Raw genomic sequence first — 24,789 nt, 5'->3', positions numbered from 1 at the left:
CAACCCGGGGTGGGTGGGTGTGTATGTGTGTGTGAATCTTACTCACACAACAAAACTAAAAGAACATTATTAAGGTTGCAAAGTCAAACACTGGAAAATTAGCAAATGCCAGAATTAAAGTTGCCTGTGCAGTCTTAATTTGGGCCCAGTGTACATATGCACTATAATTCTGTCTTTAATTACATGATCACTTGCTGTTTTTCCATATTTCAGTGTGAGATGGCAATGTGGACCCATCTTGCAAGCGCCAAAGCAGCAGTACATGCAAACAGGAGACTACAAAGAAACCTTTTATTTTCATTGCACATGTGCAAACACAGGTGTGTGCATGCGTGGGCATACACAAAAGTAGTAGTATCACTTCAGTATGACATGTTCTGTTCAGCTCTTCAGTAATAAACCCGGTTTATCTAGCCTGCAAGTCCTAAAAATTATAGATGGTATGTTTTCAGTGTAATGCACTGAAATTTAACACACAGTTGTGGTTAGCTTACAGAGAGTGGACCCTTTCTTCTTTGCAGAGGAAAGGCCGCATTTCACTTCCAACTTTGTGACGAGTATTTGAGTCGAGATTGGCAGCACCACCCGATGGACGGGGGGCTGTGCTATAGCCCTTTTATCCTGATCTGTCTCTCTTGAATGCACTTTTGGTTTAAAGTGAATAAGTGGCCATACTTTGAATATTATTGATACGCTTTGTGGGTGAGTAGCAAGTTTGAATGCTAACTCAGGACAGTCTATTATAGTAGATACTCGTTAGAGGAGGGTTTAAGAATGACTGTCTTAATACTCAAATGTAGAAACACCTAACAAAGATTTTCAAAAATGGTTCGCTAAATTCAAGCTTGTAGGCCAGATTTCTAAAGGTGCAGAGAAGCACCTAGTGGGAGTTACAGAAGTGTCTAAATACCTTTCTGTAAATCTGGGTGCTAAATCCTCATTGTGAGCCGAAAAGCCATGTCTGCTCTTCATGAGTCTTAAGCACGTGCTTGACTTCAGTAGGTTTTAAGTACACGCATTGGTGGTTCTTTTTTTTTCTGAATTGGGGCCTAAATAAGTGGCATTGACATCAGTGGGAGCTGCTGATCTGTAAACCAGACCACATTCCAGGTCTATATTTGAACATAGGCTCCTAGCTTTTGAACTCTATTTTTGAAAATCCTGGCCTGAACAAAATGCACAACAAATATAACATGTGCAGTGTTTCCTAATGGCAAACTACTGCAGTTTCCATCCCATAAGACTGAAGAATAAAAGATTAAATTGCAGTGCATTTTCCTCACATGGAGTAAACTAAATTGATTCTCATCTTGGTGAGTCAGGTGTGTGTGTGGGGGGAGGTTTATTTGTACTCAAAACACCCATTAACACTGATGAGTTATCCTTGTAAATCCTCCATGTGGCGTGAAAAGAATAAATCTCTGCATGTAAAGCCTTTGATATGCAATACTTGTAAAATACAAAATAATATGAAATCAATTACAGCAGTCCTGACCCTGCCTAAGCATTTATTAAACATTATGCATGGTGTTATTAAACAGGAAGCCAGTGCTGAAGGAATTTCAAAGATGAAATTACTGAGCTCTGATGTTTTAAGGTTTGGTATTAAACTGGAATTCTTCAAAATCTTCATTCCTTACCACTCTTCTGTAGCCTCTTATAAAAAGTGATTCATCGGAACATAGAATCGTTGTAGAATTATAAATATATATAAATATTTTTTTTGTAAACAAATGACTCAGACCTATTTTGAGCTCTATTTTCTGTCCTCATGGGGCCTGGTTTCTGTTAAAGTCAATGGAAGTTTTGCCCAGTGGAGATTTTGCTTATGAAAGCAGTTGAAGTCAATGAGATTTAAGTGTGTTCTTGAAATTAAGCATCTGCTTTCCTGCATGGCAGTGCGTCCTGAGAGTGGGATTTGATCCATAGTAAAATTAAACATGAAATTCATGTGTTACAGTATTTTCCACTGCTATTGCTATGTCCACCCTTGTTTTCTTTACAGCCTCTCAAATACATTTTTAATTATTCTGTAATGTAATTTGAGATGCGTAAAAAGATCTCTTTTGTACATGTTAGAAATTACTGAGTATCTCTCTTGATACCTCAGTTCTTGAATGTGCTGCAAATTTGCCAGGTGTCCTGGCCTCTGTGACCTCTTGTTGATGTCACCCAGAACTCTGAGCCGCTGTGTTACCACTCTGCCTCAGGAAGAGTGAGCTTTGCTGTTGATAAACAATGTGTCAGCTCCCTGATGCGCCAGCTTGTCCACCTTGCCAGCAAACTCTTAAGGACTCCACCAATCCAAATCTTGCCTTGCAGGGAGCAATCTGTTACCCCTTCAATTCCAGAGTTTTCCCCACTGATGGCTTTCTGCAGTGTCCAGTCCCTCTCACTGGACACTCACAGAAGTTAAGTGTGCTGCCTCCAAAACCTGTTAGTTTATCTGAAGACCCACGCTTCCCTTGAATATAACAGAACTGAGATGGTTTGTAATAAACCAAGAAAAAGTTTAACAAAGAACATGGGTTTAAGTGATTTCAAGGAAGAGTGGAAAAGAGATGAAAGGTTGCAAACAAAACGCTTTCTAGAGACTAAAACTTCAGCAAATTACAATCTTTGTCTTAGTCGGTTTCTCATCAATAGTCGGTTCGCAGAGCCTTCGGCCCCCTGGGCTGAAAGCCCATTGTCTCTGTTTCAGGAGCCAGGAAGGCTTCCTAGGGTACAAACTCCATCCCCCATTGTGATCATGAAGTGGTCATCTCTCCCACTTGCTAGTCTGCTTGCTTTGTTTACCTTATCTGTAAATGTGCGTCCATTGTTTCTGGCCTCACCTTGCTCAATTTACATTGAAGAGACTGTAAAGCAAGCAAAACAGCTTTTCTTTGTCTAGAATAGGCTGGGCTTATGCACATTTTAAGAACATATTTCTAGCACCCATCTATTATTCTTTGTATACCACCCATACATATATATGCAATGATATTAATGATCAGCATGTTACCAGTGTGCATAGGATACCTTTTTGTGACACTTTTTCGTTACAGATTCTAACAGTGAGTTGAAGCAATGAATGAGTTATGGTATGGTGTGCCCCCTGCCAGTTGTCACTGAGGGGCTCCCTGGGTCATAGCCCATCAGTGAGCCTGATTCTTCCTGTTATACGTATTTTAATTTTCAAGAATACACATGGTCTCTCTGCTAAGCAGACTAGGGTAATGGTTTAACAGCAAACAAAACAAAAGTTGAAGACTCCCATTTCCTCAATATACAAGTGCTTTTAAAAGTCTCCATGCATATCCTGAATGTTGATGCTCAGATCAACACTCAGCATCTAAGTATTCATTTTCCATGACTACATGTGGAGTGGCATGTTTAAATGAGGGATCGCTCAGTTAAGTTATGCTTCTCATCCTGCAACTTGTGTGCCAGCTGACTGCTGGACTCAGCTGAGCTTATTGGAAGCTCTGCCCAGGAGCAGCAGTCTAACCACACTTAAGAAGTTGCAGGCATAGGGCCTGTGTTTGTAGATTAGACCCAAAATATAAATTATGACAGATACAGATTAAGATAGGTGCACTTGCTTCATTAGTATATTGACTTTTACCAAATTCCCCCTAAAGGGATGAGGAAAAGGTGGGGGGAGAATGGCAGAGAAAAAGAAGGGAAACAATAATGGAAAAAAGAAAAGAACTCAATAAATAGACCCCGTAGGCTTTCATATGTCTTCATCACTTTGCAAATGTTGACAATCTTGGCTCTCATCATGAGTGACTGCTAATTATGATGATAGCATCCTGATCATGATTTTGGGGGCTAATAACTTTTCAGTGATCTCATGGACAACTGAACAGGGTTCTGGGACTTCTGTGCAGAATGACCCCTCAACACCTAGAAAGGTGGACAAGGGCACTGAATGAATGTAAAATGATATAAATCTTAATACTTACTCTGAGCTAACAAAAGCAGAGTATCCACAGTAGCCTATTTAGATCTTTAAAGTACTCTACCTGATGTCTCTATTAGTGAAAATTAATTAGAACTCTTGACTCCCAAATGAGAAGCTTTTGAGAAATCTTAGATGAACATTTTTGCTGTCATCTCTGACCTCCTGTGCTTAGACAAGTCCTGTTTGTTCTACAGGCCGATGTTGGTTGGATGCTCTGGAACTTGCCCTGCGTTGCTCCAGTCTCTTCCGACTCAGCGCCTCCAAACAGGGGAAGGATGGAGACCTGAACTGTTCTTCTGATTCTTCACATGCTGGGCTGTATAACCTATTGCACACGGCCACCATCTCTGACCAGGAGCTCTTCCAGTAAGACTATGCTTTCAGCTATTGTACATGTAAAGGTGTTGGTTCGTATACTTGACTCATTTTAACCATATTATTTTTTCAGAATATACACTAGCCACCACAGACTTGGTGAGGGGCTATAGACTAACCTGTCTCTGTCTGGGTTCTTATACTACACCCATCACTAATATCTGGGTATCTTTTGCAGGGGATGGGGAATGGCTCTCTTTTGTGTGCTGTCCTATAGCCTACAAACTATGAAAGACTTGATTAGAGTTCCAGCTGTGTGAATGTGCATAACAAAGGACCCATATTGCCTTAGTTGGGCCAAACTTCTGTTGAAGCTGATGGCGGGTAGGGGTGGGGATTACCTATGCAAAGTGTATCAGTCTACCAGTGAGTCCAGCCAACAAATGGAGTATGCTAACTGGACACACCCGCTCTAGCATCTGGCACCAATTGGTAGATATAGCCATGAGTCTGATTTTTTTTATTATAGTGATGTGCTCTCAGTGCTAATAGTAGTACTGTGTTATAGTCAGGAGAGCGTACATGCTGCATGGCTATAGTTTCGTAACTGCTGTCTCCACTGAGTTGGTGAGTTTGTGGTTTCCTGCCTGTTCCCCAACTGCATCATAAGAATAAAATTTACATTAAAAAAGTCACTGCCACCATCTTGCTATCCACACTCCTAATATTACAGCAGCATTTCCTGGCACTTCACTTTAAAGACTGTTGGAGTAAACATAAGGGTTTTCTCTGCACCTTACAGCTAGATAGGTTGTCTTAAAAATCTCTCTGGCCTAGGATAGGACGCTGAACATAAAGACACCCTGGTTCTGTCTCTGAGTTGTGTAACCTTGGGCAAGTCATTTTGCCTTCCTGTGAGTCTGTCTTGTCCCCACCCTTTGTCTCTCTTTTCCATTAAGACTGTAAGCTTTTGGGGGCAGGGATTGTCTTTTGCTATGTGTACCTGCAGCAACTAGCACAGTGTTGGCTTGTAGATGATACCACACTATGAATATAAAAATATGATAATAGGAGAATCCAGGTCCTTTTCAGAATGTGGAAGCATCTTTGCTAATCACGAGGCAGGACACAGACTTGTCAGAAGCTCGGTGACCCAAACCAGCAATGTATGTGCAGTTCCCTTGTTTTGCAGGGCTGTTGTATTTTCAGCACTTTATGCTTGCCATTATTCTTCAGTGCTGAGCAGAACTTTCTTTGATACCCAGCTATAATTTGCACCATAAACAATGATCTGAGTGTCTTTTTTTTTTTTTCCTCTTTTCTTTTCTTTAGTTCCCCAAGGTATAACATGGGGTGAGACAGAGCAGCAGGAAATCAGATGTGTTACTAGGCCTTACAGATTTAATTGTGCTTGTATGAGTTTATCTTATGGGTCTGTCCTTTGATGTTGATGTCTTAGATCTCCTACTCTCTTCTTAAGAATAAGTATACAAATAATAATGCCTGCACTGAGGGCCTTTTAGTTGGTAGTGAACCAATGAGTGTTTTGTAGCTAGCCTTTAAATGGGGATTGGTTGACTGTAAGATTCTAAGTAAAAAGAAACACTGAGATATATGTTGTGGTAGAGTGTTTGTGCCTTTCTTCAGTTATGTGCATATGCCAATCCTGTGTAAGACTGTAAAATCAGATACTACGTGCTGGTAATGGAAATGCTATTGGCATTTATTGCAGTTTTGTCTGAGGGTGTGTTTGTGCTGCCTTGTTCGTATAATAATAGTCCTTAGGGGCTTCAACCAGGGTTTGGGTTCCATTGTGCTCGGTGCTGTACAGATGAGTAAAAGAGACTGGCACCACCCTGGATAGTTCACAGTCCATATGCCACCCCTTCTCTTGAGGGGCACCGTTATGATGTCATGCCACAAATAAATCCACTACAGTGTCTCTGGATCAGAAAGGAAAATGGTGCCTTGGGAATGTGCATTCAGACCCACAGTTGCAGTTCATAGAAAGTATAGGGTAAAGAAGAGAATCCATTAAGCTTCTAACTCAAACATAAATCGTGCATGTACAATTGCTACTCTGTTCTCTGCTCATCGGTTGAATTTTAAGGGCCCTACTTGGGCCTCCTGAACTCAGCAGCTTTCCATAGGGCCAGAATTTCAAAAGAGCTCAGCCCCTTGGCCATACTTCTGGGTGCTAAACCCTCTTCAGAGCCTGGCACGCAGTGTAGATCGCTCTCTGTTCTGGTGTGTTGTGTGGCTCTACCACGGGATTCAGTTTTTCCTCAAATTTTTTGAGGCTTGGAGAATTTGGCAGCTACGTAACGAGAGTACAAATCCCCCGCAGCAGCAGCAGCAGTAGTGCAAAATGGGGTGGTGGGCGGGGGAAGTATGTGGAAAACCAGCCGTCCAAGTGTTGAGGAGATTCTTGGTTTGCCACTCACAGGGGCTCATTCATTCTAATTAAATGCCTTCCCTTCAGGGAGTCCTGCCCAATTAAGTTGGCATGCTGTTATTAGGGGACCAGTTAAATGTAATTAACTGATCTTCAGATTAGTCAAACTACTTGGCCAAAAACTAAAATGGAGACAGATGTTCTATATTTGGGGGGGGCCTCTCCCCCTTGGGGGAAAATCTTCTCTTGAAGATTTTCCCCTCGCTATTTCTGTTCCTGTGTTGGTGGGAAAAGAGAGAGAGGAGACAACAATAGCAAAAATCAATCCATTTAATAATGGAAAAGAGGGTGAACTTTCAAAGCACCTTGCAGGGTCACAGCCTCTCGATTTCCCCTAGAAATAAATGGGAAATTGGTGGCTAAAACACTGCACAAGTCCGTCTTGATGTTAAGCATGAGGCTTTAAGGGGAATAGAGACTTCTGTTTTTATGTGTAAGCCTGGTTGGTTGGTTGGTTGGTTGCTTCCCCCACCCCCATTTGTTTGCCTTCTCTAACTGTGGTCTGTCCTGTTTGACACCTTGATTATAAATTCTCTGGGACAAGCACTGTTTTCGTTATGTACAATGGTGCTTTGACCCTTCTTAGGGGTTCCCAGGTGCTGCCATAGTAGAAATCCTGAACATTACTATGCTGCTCTGATGCACATACTGCCCTTTGATACAGTACATGTGGATGGAGGGCAGTAACATAGCCCTGAAACAAAGGGTTTACTCTTGTTTGAGTGAGCGAAGGTCTTCTGCTTCTTTTAAACACTGTTATTACAGCTGTGCATTTGGGATTTGACCTAAAGCCAATAGGAGCCTTTCCATTGATTTCAAAGGATTTTGAATCAGGCCCATAATTTGGCTTTTGTTTTTAATGTATGTATTTACTGAATTTTTTTTTAATTTTTATTTTTATGATCCTGTTTGAAATGGCGTGGCTACATTTCATTCTCCCCATCTGTCAAGTTTGATATTCATGCTGAATAGCATGTGTCTTCCTTTGTGCTCCCCAGAGTAGTGCTATAGCTCTGAGTATATTGAGGTTTGGCGTGTAGAAGGCTGATGTGGTAATTGCTGCACAGAGTTGTTAATTGGGGAATTTCAGATGAATTGACTCCTTCCTGTTCCACTGATCTGGAATAACTGAAATACCAGAAAAGTGTCTTTGCAGAAGGATTTTTTTGGTTAGGAAAGAGCAGAAGTACAAAAGGAGTAAGATGTGCCCCAGCAGAAAGTTTAAATCGTCTCACAAATTAAAGGAAGATCATAATTAACAGAAGTTGAGCTTGTTACAAATGCTGTTTGTTTAAGCATGTGCTATTTCTCAAACATTGACACTGGCCCATATTGTGAACCTTTTCTCTCAAGTACACATATCCCAAGGAGAAGACTTTCACAAGGTAAGGGAGCATAACCATATGCAGAACACTGACAAATTGTGTTGGTTGTTGACCCCAAAGAAAATAAATCAAGCCTGAATTGTCGGCAACAAACAAATGATCTGCCAAACCTGCAAGTATCTGCATTGTGAGATAATGGGATAATCTCTTGCCTCCTTTCTCTCCCACATCTCTCACCATCCCCTGCCTCCCCCCACCCCCTTTCTTTTATGGTCTTAAATTCACATATGCACTAAACTTGACTTCAGATTAACTTTTCAGTCATCATGCCTGGTAGTCATTGTCTGAAACAAAACAGAGGCCTGATCCTGGCACTGAAGTCATTGGAGCTGCATAGTTTATAATATCAGAGCATCGGTGCTGGAATGTAATAGCGATTAATCCTCTGGCCCTAAATCTATAATAGTTTTTCACAATAATCAATACGATCATTTAAATATAGAGATTAGAAAAACAGCTCCCACATGTATAAGACGCCACTAGCCAGACTATCAAAAGAGCACAATGGACTGAGTACTGGGCTGTTCTAGAAATCTGACCAGCAGTGTTGCCATGGAGACTGTTGGGCGCTGAGCACTTTTTGAACACCTGGCCCTTATATGGGAGCCTAAATGGGAACTGACAATCTGACGCCAATTTGAGAGAGAGAGAGAGAGAGAGAGAGAGAGAGAGAGAGAGAGAGAGAGAGAACACACGAACGCAAGCGCACAACAACCACAAGCGAATTCTCAAAGTAATATAGAATCAAAATATCAATGTTTCCAAAGAGAGCTGGTGGGGAAACCCATCGTGGAGCCATTTAAAACTAGACAAAGCATTCTCATATACTTGAGAGAGATCCTGCTTTGGTTAGGAGACAGACTAGGTGACCTAATGAGTCTCTTCCATCTCCATTTTCTTCGATTCTCTGAAATACATTGGTAATGCAGAAAATCTTTTGTTACTGTAAGTGAGTGCCTCGTGTATTTAAATTATGCATAGAGCTTGTGTGCCTCTTAGGATTCACAAGATGAAACCTAATAAGCTTTGTATATGCTAGTAAAATTGTATAGTTCAAGAGATCATGATCTCTACTGTCAATATCACCTACTGGTTAAAATTAAGACAGTCATTGATATTGCACACTGGGATAATTCTGAAGGATATAAAACAAGACACTGCATGGAGGCTTCATTGGAGTCTGTGACAATCCAGGCTAGTGAGGGACTCTGTCACCCCTGCTCTGCAACCTTGGTGCCTTACAGCAGTAGCTCCGTCCTGGGCCTGCTCACAAACAGCCTTCCAGCATGGAAGCCACACCCTGAGTGTCTATGTGTAATGCAGCCTGCCAGCCACACTTCGCTTACACTCTGGCTTTTACCAACCTGGGTTACTCCTGTAGGGTGACCCGACATGCTCCCAGTCCAAGATTTTCCCCCCATCCCACCAATGTGTGTTCTGTACTGGCTAGCCCTCTCCTAGACAGTCCAGAGATATTGAGTCCATTGTCCTTTTAAGGGAACAATACACAGCTTGCCACCTTAAATGGAATTACCCAGACAATTAACTTGACTAACCCAGTGTGTTTTTAGTTAAAGAATAAAACAAGTTTATTTCACCACAAAGAGAGGTTTTAAGTGAGTACAAACAATGATGCATAAAAGTTAGAAATGGTTACAAGAAAAATCAATATAAAATGCTTCCTAGTGCCTAACTTAACAAACTATACTTCATTCAAAGTACAGTTCTTACCATATTCTTCCAACAGCATAACTGATCAATCTTTTTGGGTCAGGGCCCCTCCTCCAAAGTCCAATGGCCATATCTTTTGCCCTCTTAAGTGCGAAGAGGGAGATGGACAGGACAAGAGATAACGTGGGGTGTTTGGCCCTCACTTCTATACTTCAATCCCCCTCATAAAGTTATTTTCAGTCAAGAGCAAGTAGATGTCTGTTGAGGGAAGATGCTTCATGTTATTTTCTTGTTGAGATGTAGATTTTCTTTGTCTCCTTTCTTTTCCTCTCCTGCTGTCTGAAGACTCTGTTTACAGTTTATAAGCAAATTGAGGTAACCACAAACATCCTTTAGTTTAAGACCTGCTTGACACTTGTGCCCAATTGGGGCTTGAGGTTGAGCAGGTCCCTTGAACTATGTCAGTTTGGTCATGTCCCTTTAACATTATACAGGGTGGATTTTATAACTTTTCACAGAATGTTGCTATATACATGTCACCAATATTATTGATCAGTGACTTGCTAGTTTTCAAATGATACTTCACAAGGCATATTTTTTACAAAGATTATTACAAGAGTATGTATGGTGTGGATGCAGGGGTGCATTTGGTTACAGAGACATGGGCCATATCACAATAAAAAAGTTCCATGGGGGAGTCTTGTATTGGCACTCTAAATTGCACGGAGACCCAGAGTATGACTCTGAGCTGGAAGGAACATAGATAAATCTGTGTTGCTACAGGTGACTTGCCATCTTATAATCCATTGAAGGGGTGGGGGAGAAACATTGGGTTCATGAACAGAAAAGAGAAAACTGTGAGATTTGGTAGGATTGCCTTAATTGACTGAGTGGTAGGCCCCTTCCTTGCCACATTTTAAATTAACTAAATTTAAAGTAATAGTTTCTCATAGATAAGAAATACTAAGTATTGATATGGAAAATTAACTGAGCACTAGGCAGTAAGTTTTACTTTGAAACATAGGAACTGCCACTCTGGGTCAGACCAGTGGTTCATCTCGTCTAGTATCCTGTCTGACACTGACCAGGACTAGCTTCTTCAAAGGAAGCTGCAAGAAACCCTGCAGCTGGCAATTCATAGGATAACCTGCCCCAAAGAACTTCCTCCTAACCCTCTTTATTTGGAGGTTGGATTATGCCCTGAAGTATGAAGGCTTATATCCTTTCCAATTCATAGTAGTAAACAAAAACCAGAACTCTGGATATTCTTGTTTTCCACATAAATGTCTAATCCTTGTTTTGAATGCCGCTAAGCTCTTGGAGTCATCAATATCTGGTGCCAATGAGTTCCACAGGTTAATTGTGCATCATGGAAGGGGGGCTGTATTTCCTTTTATCAATAGTAAATTTACCATTGACTGTTCTCTTGACCCTTTATTGTTTTTACTAAGCATCTTCCTCTATTGAAATAGAGTAGTAGTTGGTGGTGATGACAATGAAAATAATGTATTCCTTTATGCCGTCCTTTGCCTTTGCCACATGTTATGTGCTACTGGCTGGTTCTTATGCAGGAAAAAATCTCTCTTCTCTGAGACACACTGCAAATCTCTGTCTGAAGAAGCAGTCACTGTTGCATATTTTGCATTCATTCTGTATGTCGAGTTTTGATTGAAGCCAATAGGAGTTTCTTCTGGGGCAAATGCAGATATGCAGTGGAGCTCCACAGTGCGGACTGAGAGGAGAATTGTGACCTAAATGTTTTACTGCTTTTATGGTATAGACCTTACCACTCAGCAAGCTGATGTCCTTCACTCTTTTTGGTTGCAAGCCTTATTTAGAGTCCTGGGGGCTTTTTACATATTAGCTAAAATGCTTTTCGTAATCTGGCTTCATAAATCAAATTGAGCGATGTAACAAACCATGTATTACAGTTTTAATGAATCAGCCCTGGAAAATCACCACGTGGAAAATGATGCTTTTTCGGACAAGTCTGAGAGAGACAACATAGAGGAGTCTGAGAATGAAACTCATGAGAACAGCCGGAAGACGAATGAAAGTGAGAGTGACCAGTCTGAAATCCACGGGGATATCTCCCAGGAAAGGAAAGGGACGACCTATATGGAGCAGATCTATGAGGAATTTGGGGAGGTAAAAAACATTCTGAACTCTATCTAGTCCACTGAAATGTCTCTTGGTTCATAGTGTTCATCTCTCCATTGTATTCAGCCTCCTGGATGCAGGACAGTCGAAAACTGCTCTGTGAGTTCAGATATTTTACAGGTAATGCTATCTGAAGATTTTTGCCAAATTTTGTTGAATTGTCCTTATTCGGTAGTTTGTGTGTTATGAACAGCAGCTCCCCTGTTGACCCTTGGCATGTTTCCAGGGTCAGTGAGCACTTCAACTGGGCATTGCATTAAAGAGCTATATAGCATTGCCACAGCTCATTACACTGCGGGAGGGGAGGTATCATTCCAAGCAGGGCTGTCATTACCCATACGCAAAGCACGCAGCTGCGTAGGGCACCAGGAAATTTGGGGCACCAAATTTCCTGGTGCCCTGCACAGATGGGTGCTGCTCCACCCCAGCCCCACCCCCACTCCCCTGAAGATTGCAGCCAGGCCCGACCCTGCACTCACCTAGTGGTAAGTGGAGTGACCCGGCCCCAGCCTGCTCAACTCCCCTGGCTCCCAGCCGTGCTGCCGGCAAGTGTTGGTGGGCAGTTTCCCCGCCCTCCCCCAAGCCTGGGAGCTAGGGGAGTAGAGCAGCCTGGGGCCCCAGGCCTCCATGGGTGGGAGCAGGGGGAGCTTGCCCCAGGCCTCCTCCGGGGGGGAGGGGCGCTGCGTAGGGCACCAAAATAGCTAGGGATGGCCCTGATTCCAAGCCTGTATCCTTGCCAGTTAGGATGCTTCAGTCCATTGCCTGGTGCAAGATATGGGACTTTCTTATTCATAGAATATTCTGTATTCTTTTTGCGAATACAGACTAACACGGCTGCTACTCTGAAACCTTTCTTATTCATGTTACACAAAATGAACCTTTTGTGTGTCCTAATGAACGTCTGAGCCACTTGGTCTCCTATGTGAAACTGCCATTTAGGAATCCATTTTTCAAACCATTTAACATTAGAATACATTCACGTCCAACATGAGGGCCTTTGTTGGCTTTATGTCACTGTGACTTCTTTGATGAAATAATGTTAGAGCAGCTTGTGGAGTTGACAGCATTGGGCGAGAGTCAGCTGGAGGAGGCTGGCAGCCAGAGGGGTTACTCTGGATTTACACCAGGAGAGCTGAGATCGGAATATGGCCCACTGTTTAAACAATGAAATTAAATTCCTGTCTATGTGTCATAGAGAAGCATTCTGCTCTAGAGATGTCTGCCCTGGGGATTTACTCTGACTTCAGCCATCACTGGTCAGACAGCACTGTAGCTGCAGCAGTCCAAACCTTTAGCATAGATGGGATAAATAGCTACAAGCCATGATGTGTACCAGTGCAGTTTGACCCTGGTTCTTGCAAAGATAAGCTATTTACAGGTGCAAATAGTGGCGTTACCTGTCTATATTAGTAGATTGCATCAGTGCAGCTACACTGATGGCCAGAATCGTGACAAACTCCCAGTGTAGACAAGGCGTCTGTCTCATGGTTTGAGACATCCCACCTCTGTTTATGGCTAAGGAGGCATGACTGGAAGAAAAAATAAATAAATAAGGTTGTTCAGGAGCAGCCATTCTTCTGCTTGGTCACTACTCCTGCTGTATCTTGCTCACTTCAAATCCTAATGTACAGCAAGCAATTACAACACAAAGTATTATGACTCCAGAATAAGAATATGCACAGGAACAAAGAGAAATTAACTCCGTCCATGGAAATAGATATTTAGACCACTTCTAAAACATATGTGTGTCGCATGATGGACTGTCATGGAGGTGTTAGCAGGGTAGATAATTTGGCACTTCCTGAAGAAGTGGATTTTTGACCCAGCTGTCTGTAATTGCTCCATTCAATGGTGGAGAGTACACCTAACTAAAGTATGTGGTGCCCTTTTTAATTCTGACAGGTTTCAGAATAGCAGCCGTGTTAGTCTGTATTCGCAAAAAGAAAAGGAGTACTTGTAGCACCTTAAAGACTAACAAATTTGTTAATCTCTAGGATACCACAAGTACTCCTTTTCTTTTTAATTCTAAATGAGTTTACCTAAGCTATAGGAAAGCTCAATGCAAAGGAATAAACTTTGGCTGTATGGAGTGGCATCTTTCATGCTGAGTGTAGCCTAAAATGAGATAAATACTGGCAGTAGATTGTGCAGGCAAATTTGGCACCCAGTATGCCCTCAAATCGTTCATACATTGCTTTGATCATTGGGTGCTGTTTTTCATATTTCTGTTTAGAGAGAATGCTTGATCTTTTTTCCACCTGGACTTGCACTTGAGACAGGTGAATAGGTGTAATATCTCAACTAGATGGTGCCACTGCTAAGTGAAGCACACCCCTCCCTTCAATACTACTCTTCATTATCAGCACTGGGATGGGATGGGTCTGAGATACTGAGCTGCAGTAGCCAATTTACAACATAATCCTCCTAAAATTTATGCATGCTTTCTACCCTACGAAGGATATATAAACTTTTGATACTATGACCCAAATTTTGTGTGGTTTTTTTTTTTTTTGGTTCTGTAAATTTTCAGCAAAATTATGGAAGCTCAATTGAGGGGTATGTACATGCACTTCTACCTAACTTTCAGCTTTGCCTTAACTAAGCTTCCATATTTGTGCTAGAAATCTGCAGCACAAAACCCGTTGCAGGAATAAAATTCCTGCTTGCAGAATTTGTCCCATACTATCAAAAATTACACATCTTGACAAGATGGACTGAGAGCAAAAAGAACTTCATTTGGAAAGCTTTAAGATAAGAAGTATGAAAGCTGCTCTCCCCTACTCCTTCCTCTTCCCCTCCCTCTCCCCCACCCCCTCATGACTCACTCTTAGGGAAAATCCTTGTATATCAAGTCCAATCTGGAATTAATTTGTATTGCCAAGATATACACACCTGAAAGCTGGGTAAATAAAAAACAAGCTGACTGACCCAAAATTATCAAGTCCTAGCTAGCACTCCTGTAATAAGTTCTCTAGTGGTTTCCATTTCTTCTCTAAGGCTTAAGCTGCGTGAGTCTCTATCAACAGAAGGATGGTAACATAATAAAAAAAGGTTTCACTGTTCCTCGTTCCCAAGTTTTCTAAAATACTACTTTTTCCCTTTTTCCAAATCTTGCTCTAATGCAAGAAGTGAGGGAGCAGATTCTCGGCTGCTGGTGTATATTCGCTCTACTGACTTACACCACCTGAGAATCTGGCCATTGCAGGTTGTAAAAACACATTGCTCTCCAGAACTAAATTGCATTTTCAGAAATGGATCTATTTCACTCCCCTGTCGAAACCTTTTGCAGGGGGCACTAAAAGCAGCAGAAATCCTGATGAGATAAATAGACCATTATGTTCCCTTTCTTCATTTAACTCTAATGGCCAGGGTGGCCTTTGTGTACTAGCTCTGATAACTAATAGCAATGTTAAACTTCACAGTATAACTTCTAATCCTGCTGCTTGAGGGGGCTGTGCATTCTGTTCAGTGATTATGTAATTCTGTTGAAATCAAGGGAAATACTGAAGCGTAACTGGAAAGCAGTACGTGGTCCCTGACTTCTGCTAGTGAAAGGTGCTGGATTGAGAGTCCTGCAGGCTATAGTCCTTGATTAATTCCACATGACTGCCTCCACAAGGGCCACGGCAGTGTAAGCTGTGTCACGCTTGCCCCACTAGTATGTTTCGACTGTGAAGGACCGCTTCCACTCTCCATTCTCTGTTCAGTCACTGGTCCCTCTGCTAAGTTTGTCAACAACATGGTGGATTTTGCAGTTGTTTTATTTTCTGTCCAGAGTAAGAGTGAGAATACCACTCATTCTACACAACCCACCGTTGCACACTGTAATGACTTTTGCTCCCTGTAGACCTAAGGCAGGTTTGAACTGTTTTCATAGAGGGTTTTACCATTCTCAATCCCCGAGGGCCATCCAGGCATATGTGCTTTGCTTTAACCATTGCCTTCTGTGCTGACTTTTTTTCTTCTTTCATTTAGACAGGTGAATCCTCTCAAACAGAAACTGTCTCGGAAGAAAACAAGAGCTTGATGTGGATTCTGCTGAAGCAGCTGCGGCCTGGCATGGACTTGTCCCGAGTGGTTCTGCCCACCTTCATCTTGGAGCCACGTTCTTTCCTCAACAAACTCTCTGATTATTACTACCATGCTGACCTACTTTCCCAGTAAGCAGCACTTATGGCAGGCTTAGCAGGGATGTGTTTCTCAGCTGTGTGAACATGTGTGAGAGCATTAGTCTGGTTCTGGCTGGGCCATTTGCACGCTTGAGAAGTCCCCCCCAAATAATGCATGAGTCTCTAGTTTGATCTGTGTAGCTGTAAATTAGGTTAGGAATCAACATCAGTGACCTTTAAAACAGATTGTTCCCAGTGGAAACCAGGGATGTGGGGGGAGGTAAGGAAAATGGGAAACTCTAGACAAAGCTTCCTATGCACCCTTCCCTCAAGTATGGGCTGGAATGGACAGAGGTTCTGTTATTTATTATAAGCCTGCTATAATAGTACTACTCCACCTTCTGATGTACCTGTGGAAAGAGATTTGTAGGACAAAGTTTACAGGAGAATATGTTTAAGCAAACCTGCCACCACCTGAAACCAATATAAATAGTGGCACTTGGAGATAAGTAGGGGCTTTTTTTTTTTCCTAACTCCATTGAACTGAGCAGTTTTTTGGAGGGCAGAGTGGAGAATACTAAATATTTTGAATGGGCATGCTGGATATGTTCTATGCAATCTTTATTCATAATATTACATGGATGGGTTTGTTTTTTATTTTTATTTATTCTGTTGCTTTCGGCTTTTCTTAAAATCCCAGGGCATTTTGAAGCTTATTTGTTGAGATCCAGTTACACTGTTTGTAAGATGCAGCTTGCTAGGTGACTGTGTTTATCCTGGCTATTACTGATGATTAGGTGAACCTCAGGAAGGTTGGAGGTTTTATTCAGATAAGCATCTTGAAGTCTGGATGTCACTTCTCATAGACTACCAGTTTTGTATCTGGTTGGAAATGCACTGAGGACAGTTTCATCACATGATCACTTCCGGCTCCATTTAAAACTGGGAAGATTTAAAGGGGTCAGGCAAGCGCTAAACTTCTGATTCTACCAAGAAGTTAAAGGTGTTGGTTGATTTTGAGTGATAGGACTGGACCAGTTATTATCTTATGACCTCTTCACATTTTCAGATCAAGTGGCAACGCTAAAGCCAATTATTGCCCTAAAGATGAGATTATTGCTTTGGGATTTTTAGTGGGGCACATACCTGCTAGTCGCTTCCAAGAAATCCCACAGTTTGTGTGTTTGATTTGCGTACACCACTAAAACTAATATCCACTGGGGGAGGGGCGGTGCTTTCCCCCTCAATAGAAGCAGCATAGTGTTTGTCAAGACATGTAGGGCCTGGTTCATCACTGCATTACTTCAGTTTTATGCTGGTGCAAGGCTGAAAAATCAATAGCATTACACTGGAATTAGCCTGGAGTCACACAGTGGTGAATCAGACATGTAAACGGTACAAAAAGCATTTTGAGTAAATGTCCTGTGTTGCTTCTCCCACAGAGCTGCACTCGAAGACGATCCATACAGTCGAATCAAGCAAGTGTTGAGATGGTATTTGTCAGGCTTTTATAAGAAGCCAAAGGTAAGACATTGCATAAACCTTGGAGATATAATAAACATTCAAACCTACTGCTTGCATAGTTTGGATTTATTTTCTTGTCTTTCTCATGATAATTCATTTCTCCTTTTGTTGTTCTTACCATTTTACTTATTTAAAACCGAATTTACGTGGGATATGGGGGGCGGGGGGAGCAGAGAATAGCAGCAGGTTATCAGAAATGTGCAAGAGAGCTGAGCCCTGGACAAAGGAAGCTAGGGCTGGTCGTGTGCCGCACAGAACACTATGGTTAATTGTTGGGGTCAACACTTCTTATGGTGCAATATCAGGAGTCTCTTCACAAGTTCTAACAACATACTGCTAGACCTCTGTATCTGAATGTACTTGCTAGTAATAACAATGTAACTCTTTTCATCCATAGATTTCAATATCTAAGTTAGTAGAGGCTATAGATCAGTCTGTGGATCAGGTGGAAGTGGTTAGAATAGACAGAGGGTGAGAATCAGACGTGCTGGGGTTCTGTCATTGACTCTGCCATTTGATTTGCTGTAGAACCTTGGGAAAGTCACTTGATGGCTCTATTTCTGTTTTTCCCTCCATTTGTAAGATTGGATATCAGTTTTCATTGGTAGTAACTTTTGGGTCCTGGGGCCATGTCCACACCAAGAATAACACAGCTCCCAGGCGTGCATTCTGTGGTGTAATATTCCCATAGCGGGGTGTGTGTGTGTGTGTGTGTGTGTGTGTGTGTGTGTAAGATTTGTCTTTTTTATTTTACAGGGAATAAAAAAGCCATATAACCCCATTTTGGGAGAGACTTTTCGCTGCTGTTGGTTTCACCCACAGACAAACAGTCACACGTTTTACATCGCGGAACAGGTAAATAACTTTGTTTGCAATCCAGACTTTTGTAAGCACTAGAACTGCTTGAACCGATGGGTGAGCAACAGTGTTTCGTACTCCTTCTCTGAGACCAAGTCTTTTGCACAGGGATATAGAATAGGTTATGGCCATAAACTAGTCCTTTTTTTTTTTTTTTTCCCCTCTCCAGATTTCCTTAGCTTGCCATTTGCTTCAACGTTCACTTTTTAGAGATTGTCACAGCTAAAATTCTTCTGTGCTGCTTTCTAATATCATGAGTGGGACTGGAAAAAGAACAAGTTGTAACAGGGATCTATCTAGTTTGTGGCACCAGAGGCTCAGGAATGTAAACCAGGGCCAGGCTGCTGCCATTCAAATAGTAGAGGCTCAACATGTAACACTGGCCTTTCAGGCTGTTTAATAAAGTCTCTTTTCCTGCCTGCCACATCACTCTCTTCTGACTAATGGAATACTATTCAAGTTAGTATGGTTTGCGTCTACACAGGGTATGAATAACATTAAATCAAATTCTACATTGATTTACACCAGTCCAGCCTCACTGACATCAGCAGGTGTAAATGGGGGGAATTAGCCCCTTATTCTTCATGGATGAAAGAGACGGTATGTGAGGGATTTAGCCCTTCAGGACATAGGCTGTAAGGCTGATTTTTTTTTTTTCTTCAAAGCTGCCAAAGGGTTTTGAATCCCCAATCAAACTGGACATGTAATTATTTTAATGATGGAGGAAACTGAGAGTTTCACTGAGCTACCTTTTTTTTCTTGTAGGTATCTCATCACCCACCAGTGTCAGCCTTTCATGTCAGTAATAGGAAGGATGGGTTCTGCATTACTGGCAGCATTCTAGCCAAGTCCAAGTTTTATGGTAAGATCTCAAACCTAAACACCCTTAAGGTTACATGCTGGTTTCTTTTGCTTCCTCTGATGGATTTCTTACTCATGCCAGTGTACAGTGAAGAGTAAGAGCAAAGAAAATGCCCAATTAAAGTCCATGTCAGCAGTATAGCCTAAAATGTCATCTGAGCTCCCACTGGATTTTCCAGTTACCTCCTCCAAGCAGGGCAAAATGGACACTTGCTGGGGAAACTGCTGTTTTTTGTAGATGACAATGCTCTATGGTGTCTCTTGGCAAAAGTTCAAATAATTCAATTGTGTTGCCCACACGGAATGATGGGTAGAGGTCTAAATTCTGCTCTCATTTACACACGTGACAAGCCCATTTGTTTCAGTAAGGTTGTACATGTCAGTGAGTACAGAACTTAGCCTACAACACAATTCTTCACAACTCAAATGATTCTTCAAGATGAGATTGGCAGCAAGATCTCAGTTCAGATTTTTCACATCTGCATTTTTCAGATAGAGCTGTAGGACTGTAAGGGTCTGATTTCTCCAGAATTTTAAGGTTCTTATGGATTTGTGGGTGTTCAGTTGTGCACCTGCTTTACGTGTGCAATTACCGTGATTGTACTCACAAATCAGGCTTTTACATATACCCATTAGTGCACACAAAATATCTGACTTGTGTGCATGTGTAAATACACAACTGTCTCTGATCTCAACTTTCTAAAAATGGGGCCCTAAAGTTCCACAACAGACTCTGCAGATATGAATATGTAAAAGGACACTGCTACTTTGGGGCCTAAAGATAATGAAATTATTTAAACTAGTTTGTCATGTGATACAACATCCATCAAGTAGTTTACACTGGCTGGAATTTGTGAGCAGTCACTGCTGTCCTTACAATGTTTATGGCATGTTTGTTCGTAATCGTACATAATTAGAAGAACTTGTATAATAAAGACTTTGAAAAAAATCCACTGAGCTCTAAATGACATAAGAACATAAGAATTGCCTTACCATATCAGACCAACAGACTGCCAAGTCCAGTTTCCTCTCTCTGGCAGTAGCTAGTACCTGTTGCTTCAAAGGAAGGTGCAAGAATCCCTGTAGTGGAGTATTTTAAAATAACCTACCCACAAGATAGGTTTCCACTCCCATTAATTAGTAGCTGGTTTATGCCCTGAATCAATAGGGTTTATTTATTTCATTTAATTAGTGATCCTACATTAAATTGAAGTTTCATTTTTAAGAACTGGAAAATGAGTGAAATAGCTTAGACATTTGTTTTACAAATATTCACGTATGCTAATCTGTACTCCTATATCTATAGGTAACTCACTTTCTGCATTATTGGATGGGAAAGCCAAGCTTATGTTTCTAAACAGGGGTGAAGACTACATCATTACGATGCCATATGCCCATTGTAAAGGTAGGATGTGAACTGAGTTCAAATATTATGTCTGAAGAAAGCAGGAAGAATAATATTATGGGATCCTAATGACTCTGGTTTCAGTTCTGCAGTAGTTCTGCTCTCTCACGTGTCCCACGTGAAGTCAGTGGACACTAAATGCATTCATAGTTATAACAATCAAGCCCTGTACCGGTGACGGGATTACACAACACTCATTTGTTACAGAGGTATGGCAACTCTCACTGAAGTAATTTGAAGTTGCTAAGCATGTCTAATGGCAGAATTAGTCTGTTGCATGTTTCTATCAACATTATATGCAGAAATTAGTAATCCAGAATGTCATGTGCACTATGGGTGAGGTAACAATGAACATTTTTCTTTTTTATACTTGCTGGCTTTTGAGTATTTATAATTGAAATTTTGATGTTAAAATACAAAGCTTAAGGTAATGCCCTTCTCTGGCTTTTTAAGGAAGATTTAGGGATTATTATTATTATTATTTATTATTTAACTTATCAATTTATTTCACCCTGAATCCATTTTTGTGTAGGTAAATGTTTGTGAAATTGGAATTCCACAGTAAAATAGCAGCGCAAACCCACAGTGAGGTTACTATTCAATATTGTGTGTAAATAGTATGGACCAAAATCTACTGTTTTATAATGGTTCAAATGTGCAGTAACGCCACTGTAGTCAGTGGAGCTACTGCTGACTCAACATTGTAGCTAAATACAGAATTTGTCCTAATAATGCTAAACTTGATATGTTGGTCTGCGTGAGTAAAGCCAATTTTTCAAAAGCTCAGACCACTTTTTCTTTTCTTGGCCTGGAGACTAGCCTTCCTTGAAGATTAACCACCTGGACAACTTCAGCTTTTATAAATTATGCTGTTTTTGAGTTATGCATGCACAAAGTCTTAATCTTTCTATAGCACCAGCAGGAAAAGTACGTATTCCCCCTACCCTCCACGCACACAGTGATGAGCATGCGAAAACATGGAATTCTCATAACCTTAACTTGAGTGGTTTCAGAGGGGTAGCCGTGTTAGTCTGTATCAGTAAAAACAATGAGGAGTCCTTGTGGCACCTTAGAAACTAACACATTTATTTGGGCATAAGCTTTTGTGGGCTAAAACCCACTTCATCAGATGCATGGAGTGGAAAATACAGTAAGCAGGAATAAATATACTACACATGAAAAGATGGGAGTTGCCTTACCAAATGGGGGGTCAGTGCTAAGGAGGCCAATTCAATCAGGGTGGATGTGGCCCATTCTCAATAGTTGACAAGAAGGGGTGAATATCAACAGAGGGGAAATTATTTTTTGTAGTGACCCAGCCACTCCCAGTCTTTATTCAGGCCTAATTTGATGGTGTTGAGTGTTTGCCTATCAGAAGAGAACGCCCAGAATCCTTTTGCTAGAAGTCCTCCCCCTCCTATCCATTGCAACTCGCAGGGCTTTTCACAAGAGCTCAACTCCAGTATAAGCACTGAAATAAGCGGAGCTGCTGGGTGCTGAGCACTTCTGAAACTTTGTCCCCTCTCTGCCTTCAGGATCCTACAACTAGTATCATCACTTGTGAGTGACTGATCTCTTCTAAAGATAACATCTTGGAACCCCTCTGCAGGGTTTTGAGAGCATGTGGAGAAGCCGAACAGGAGGAGTGGAAACTTTATGTTTAGGTTACATGGCCGATTTTAAAAAATCCCAGGCCTTTGCTGTTGAATTCATGCCTTTTTTACTAAACATCATTGTGGTGTCCAGAATTCAAGAAGGTAAATTGGAGAGAGGGTCCAGAGAAGAGCCACGAGAAAGATTAAAGGATTCGAAAATATACTTTACAGTGATAGACTCAAGGAGCTCCATCTATTTAGCTTAACAAAAAGAAGGGGAAGCGGTGACTTGATTGCTTTCTGTAAGCATCTACATGAGGAACAAATATTTAACAATGGGCTCTTCAATCTAGCAGAGAAAGTATATCATAATCCAATGGCTGGAAGGTGAAGCTAGACAAATTCAGACTGAAAATAAGGCGTACCTTTTTTACGGTGAGAATAATTAACAATTGGAACAATTTACCAAAAGGTTGTGGTGGAATTCTCTATTAGTCACAATTTTACAGTCAGGCTTGGATGTTTTTCTAGAAGATCTGCTCTAGGAATTATTTGAGAAGTTCTGTGGCCTGTGTTATGGAGGGGTGAGACTAGATGAGCACATGGATCCCTTCTGGCCTTGGAATCTATGAATCTATAAGAATGTCTGAATTTAGAAACCAGTCCATTGTTTCTGAAAACATTACATCCTATTGTTTTGTTTTAGGAATTTTATACGGTACCATGACAATGGAGCTTGGAGGGAAAGTTACTATCGAATGTGAAAAAAGCAGCTACAGGGCAGAGCTGGAGTTCAAGCTAAAGGTAATCGACATAATGCCCTTGGTCTGTCTCAGACCCTCCAGTTCTTTATCAGTGCCAGACATCCGGGAATCACACAAAGAATCTTATAATGGGACTTCCCATTAGTGAGGGAGGAGGCATAGTCTTGTGATTTAAGGCACAGGGCCAGCAGTCAGGAGACTTGAGTTTTACATTCAACTCTGTCACTGATTTGCTGTGTGACCTGGGCCAAGTTATTTTTGCACTGCAGCTGTGACTGTACTTCCCAGCGCAGAAAGGCAGCTCAAGCAGAGCCCGCACATCTAACATGTGAATTGTAGCAGTGCAGTAGCAGCAGCATGGGTATTCAGGCAGTGAGCCTGAGCTGCTGCTCTGTGTTGCCACAGCTATGCGGTTGGTTTTAGCATGTTAGCTCAAGCAGAACTAGTGCATGCGTGTCTACCCATGTTGGGAAGCGTACTTCAAGCTGAAGTATAGCCATACCCTTAGGGCCAGATTTTCAGACCCTGGGCTCTATTTTCATGTGTGTAATTATTTGTGCTTTCAGTTTAGGTCACCTGTGAAGTCAGTTTGTGGCTTTCAGGCAACACTGGGGACTCTTGTAGGCATCCTAATAGAATTGGGCATTCAGGAAGGATTAAAGGAGAGGGTGGTGGCCTGTCGCTTTTCAGAGACACTGAAATTGGTTTTTACAAAGCATCAGTTCATCTCCTATTCTGATGAGCAATCTCTGCCTAGCTGCAAACTAAATACAAAGGAGTAGAGTTGTGATGGCAACAGGCCTCACAAGGTGGGGTAGATCCCTTAGGGCAGAGCTGGTGCATTGTTACAGATTTCCCACGAATGCTGAGTCCTTTACAAATTCTCCCTGTGGGATTCTGCAAGGAAGGACAATGTTTTACTGTTTTCAACTTGTATTGGCAAAGCTACACAGTTCACTGTAGCTTCCTCAAATACCTTTTCAGCAATGAGGCTGCCACTGGGTTTCAAACCAGTGGATTTTGCATCAGAAAATCCATGGAAAGACTGAAGTTAAGGGAAGTCTTTCCATTGACTTCAGTGGGCTTTGCATCAGTCCCTCTACATATAAAATTGAAATCCAAGTATCTGATAAACTTAATGCTTATGACCCTGAAATGATTCAGTGTGTAGACCCTGCCTTTACTGGCTTAAAAATTGTCTGCCATAGCCCAAATCTGGTTTGGGGAGGTCACTGTAGCTTGCTTGTGAGATATTTACATATACTATACTATGGCTATTTCTTTGAGCCACATTTGCAGTAGACTTGTGAGCAATTAAAGATGTGATTCATGGCCTTGTTAATTTGGATGCTTGCCTGTTCTCTGGTGGATCACATATGTTCGTTCCTGCCATGCTAATTACCAAAGAATCCTTTTTCATGGATGATGCAGTAATGAATGTTTTACAGTATAAAATAATCCTGTGCAACTCCAACTTGCAAACAATGTTGAAAAGCAATTAGAACTGATGAAGAAATATCCTTGAGTGGTGGAAATGGAGCAGCTGGTCACTCTATTGCCTTCATTTCCTGTGTTAACCGCGAAAAGGAATTTTATATTGTTCTAAGGAATCTCTGGAAATACCCTTTTGCATTACCCACTTAAGCCTTGTCTACACTGAGGACTTGCGCCCATAACATTGGTGACCAGACACTGGTGTAGTTGCTCTGGTTCAAAACCCTGCTATAAACGGGGAAAA

At 41.5% G+C, this 24,789-nt stretch overlaps 1 protein-coding gene across 8 annotated transcripts in view; it reads left to right on the top strand.

Moving 5' to 3' along the window:
* The window catches only part of OSBPL5 (oxysterol binding protein like 5), a 219,407-nt gene that overhangs the window by 180,145 nt on the left and 14,473 nt on the right, over positions 1-24,789 (top strand). For 4 of the 8 annotated variants that reach the window (XM_038406906.2, XM_038406907.2, XM_038406910.2 and 1 more), the window contains 9 exons: positions 4,144-4,315; positions 11,707-11,923; positions 12,002-12,055; positions 15,911-16,095; positions 17,487-17,568; positions 18,325-18,423; positions 19,192-19,288; positions 20,594-20,692; positions 22,994-23,091. In XM_038406906.2, the coding sequence (XP_038262834.1) occupies positions 4,144-4,315; positions 11,707-11,923; positions 12,002-12,055; positions 15,911-16,095; positions 17,487-17,568; positions 18,325-18,423; positions 19,192-19,288; positions 20,594-20,692; positions 22,994-23,091 (1,103 nt within the window). The remainder of the gene's footprint in view (positions 1-4,143; positions 4,316-11,706; positions 11,924-12,001; positions 12,056-15,910; positions 16,096-17,486; positions 17,569-18,324; positions 18,424-19,191; positions 19,289-20,593; positions 20,693-22,993; positions 23,092-24,789) is intronic. The other 4 variants (XM_038406908.2, XM_038406909.2, XM_038406915.2 and 1 more) reach the window with 1 other exon arrangement.

This window comes from Dermochelys coriacea, chromosome 6 (assembly GCF_009764565.3).
Source record: "Dermochelys coriacea isolate rDerCor1 chromosome 6, rDerCor1.pri.v4, whole genome shotgun sequence".
Classification (NCBI taxonomy): domain Eukaryota; kingdom Metazoa; phylum Chordata; order Testudines; family Dermochelyidae; genus Dermochelys; species Dermochelys coriacea.
Note: the sequence above shows the minus strand (reverse complement) of the source record. Positions and strands in the feature narration are given on the sequence as shown.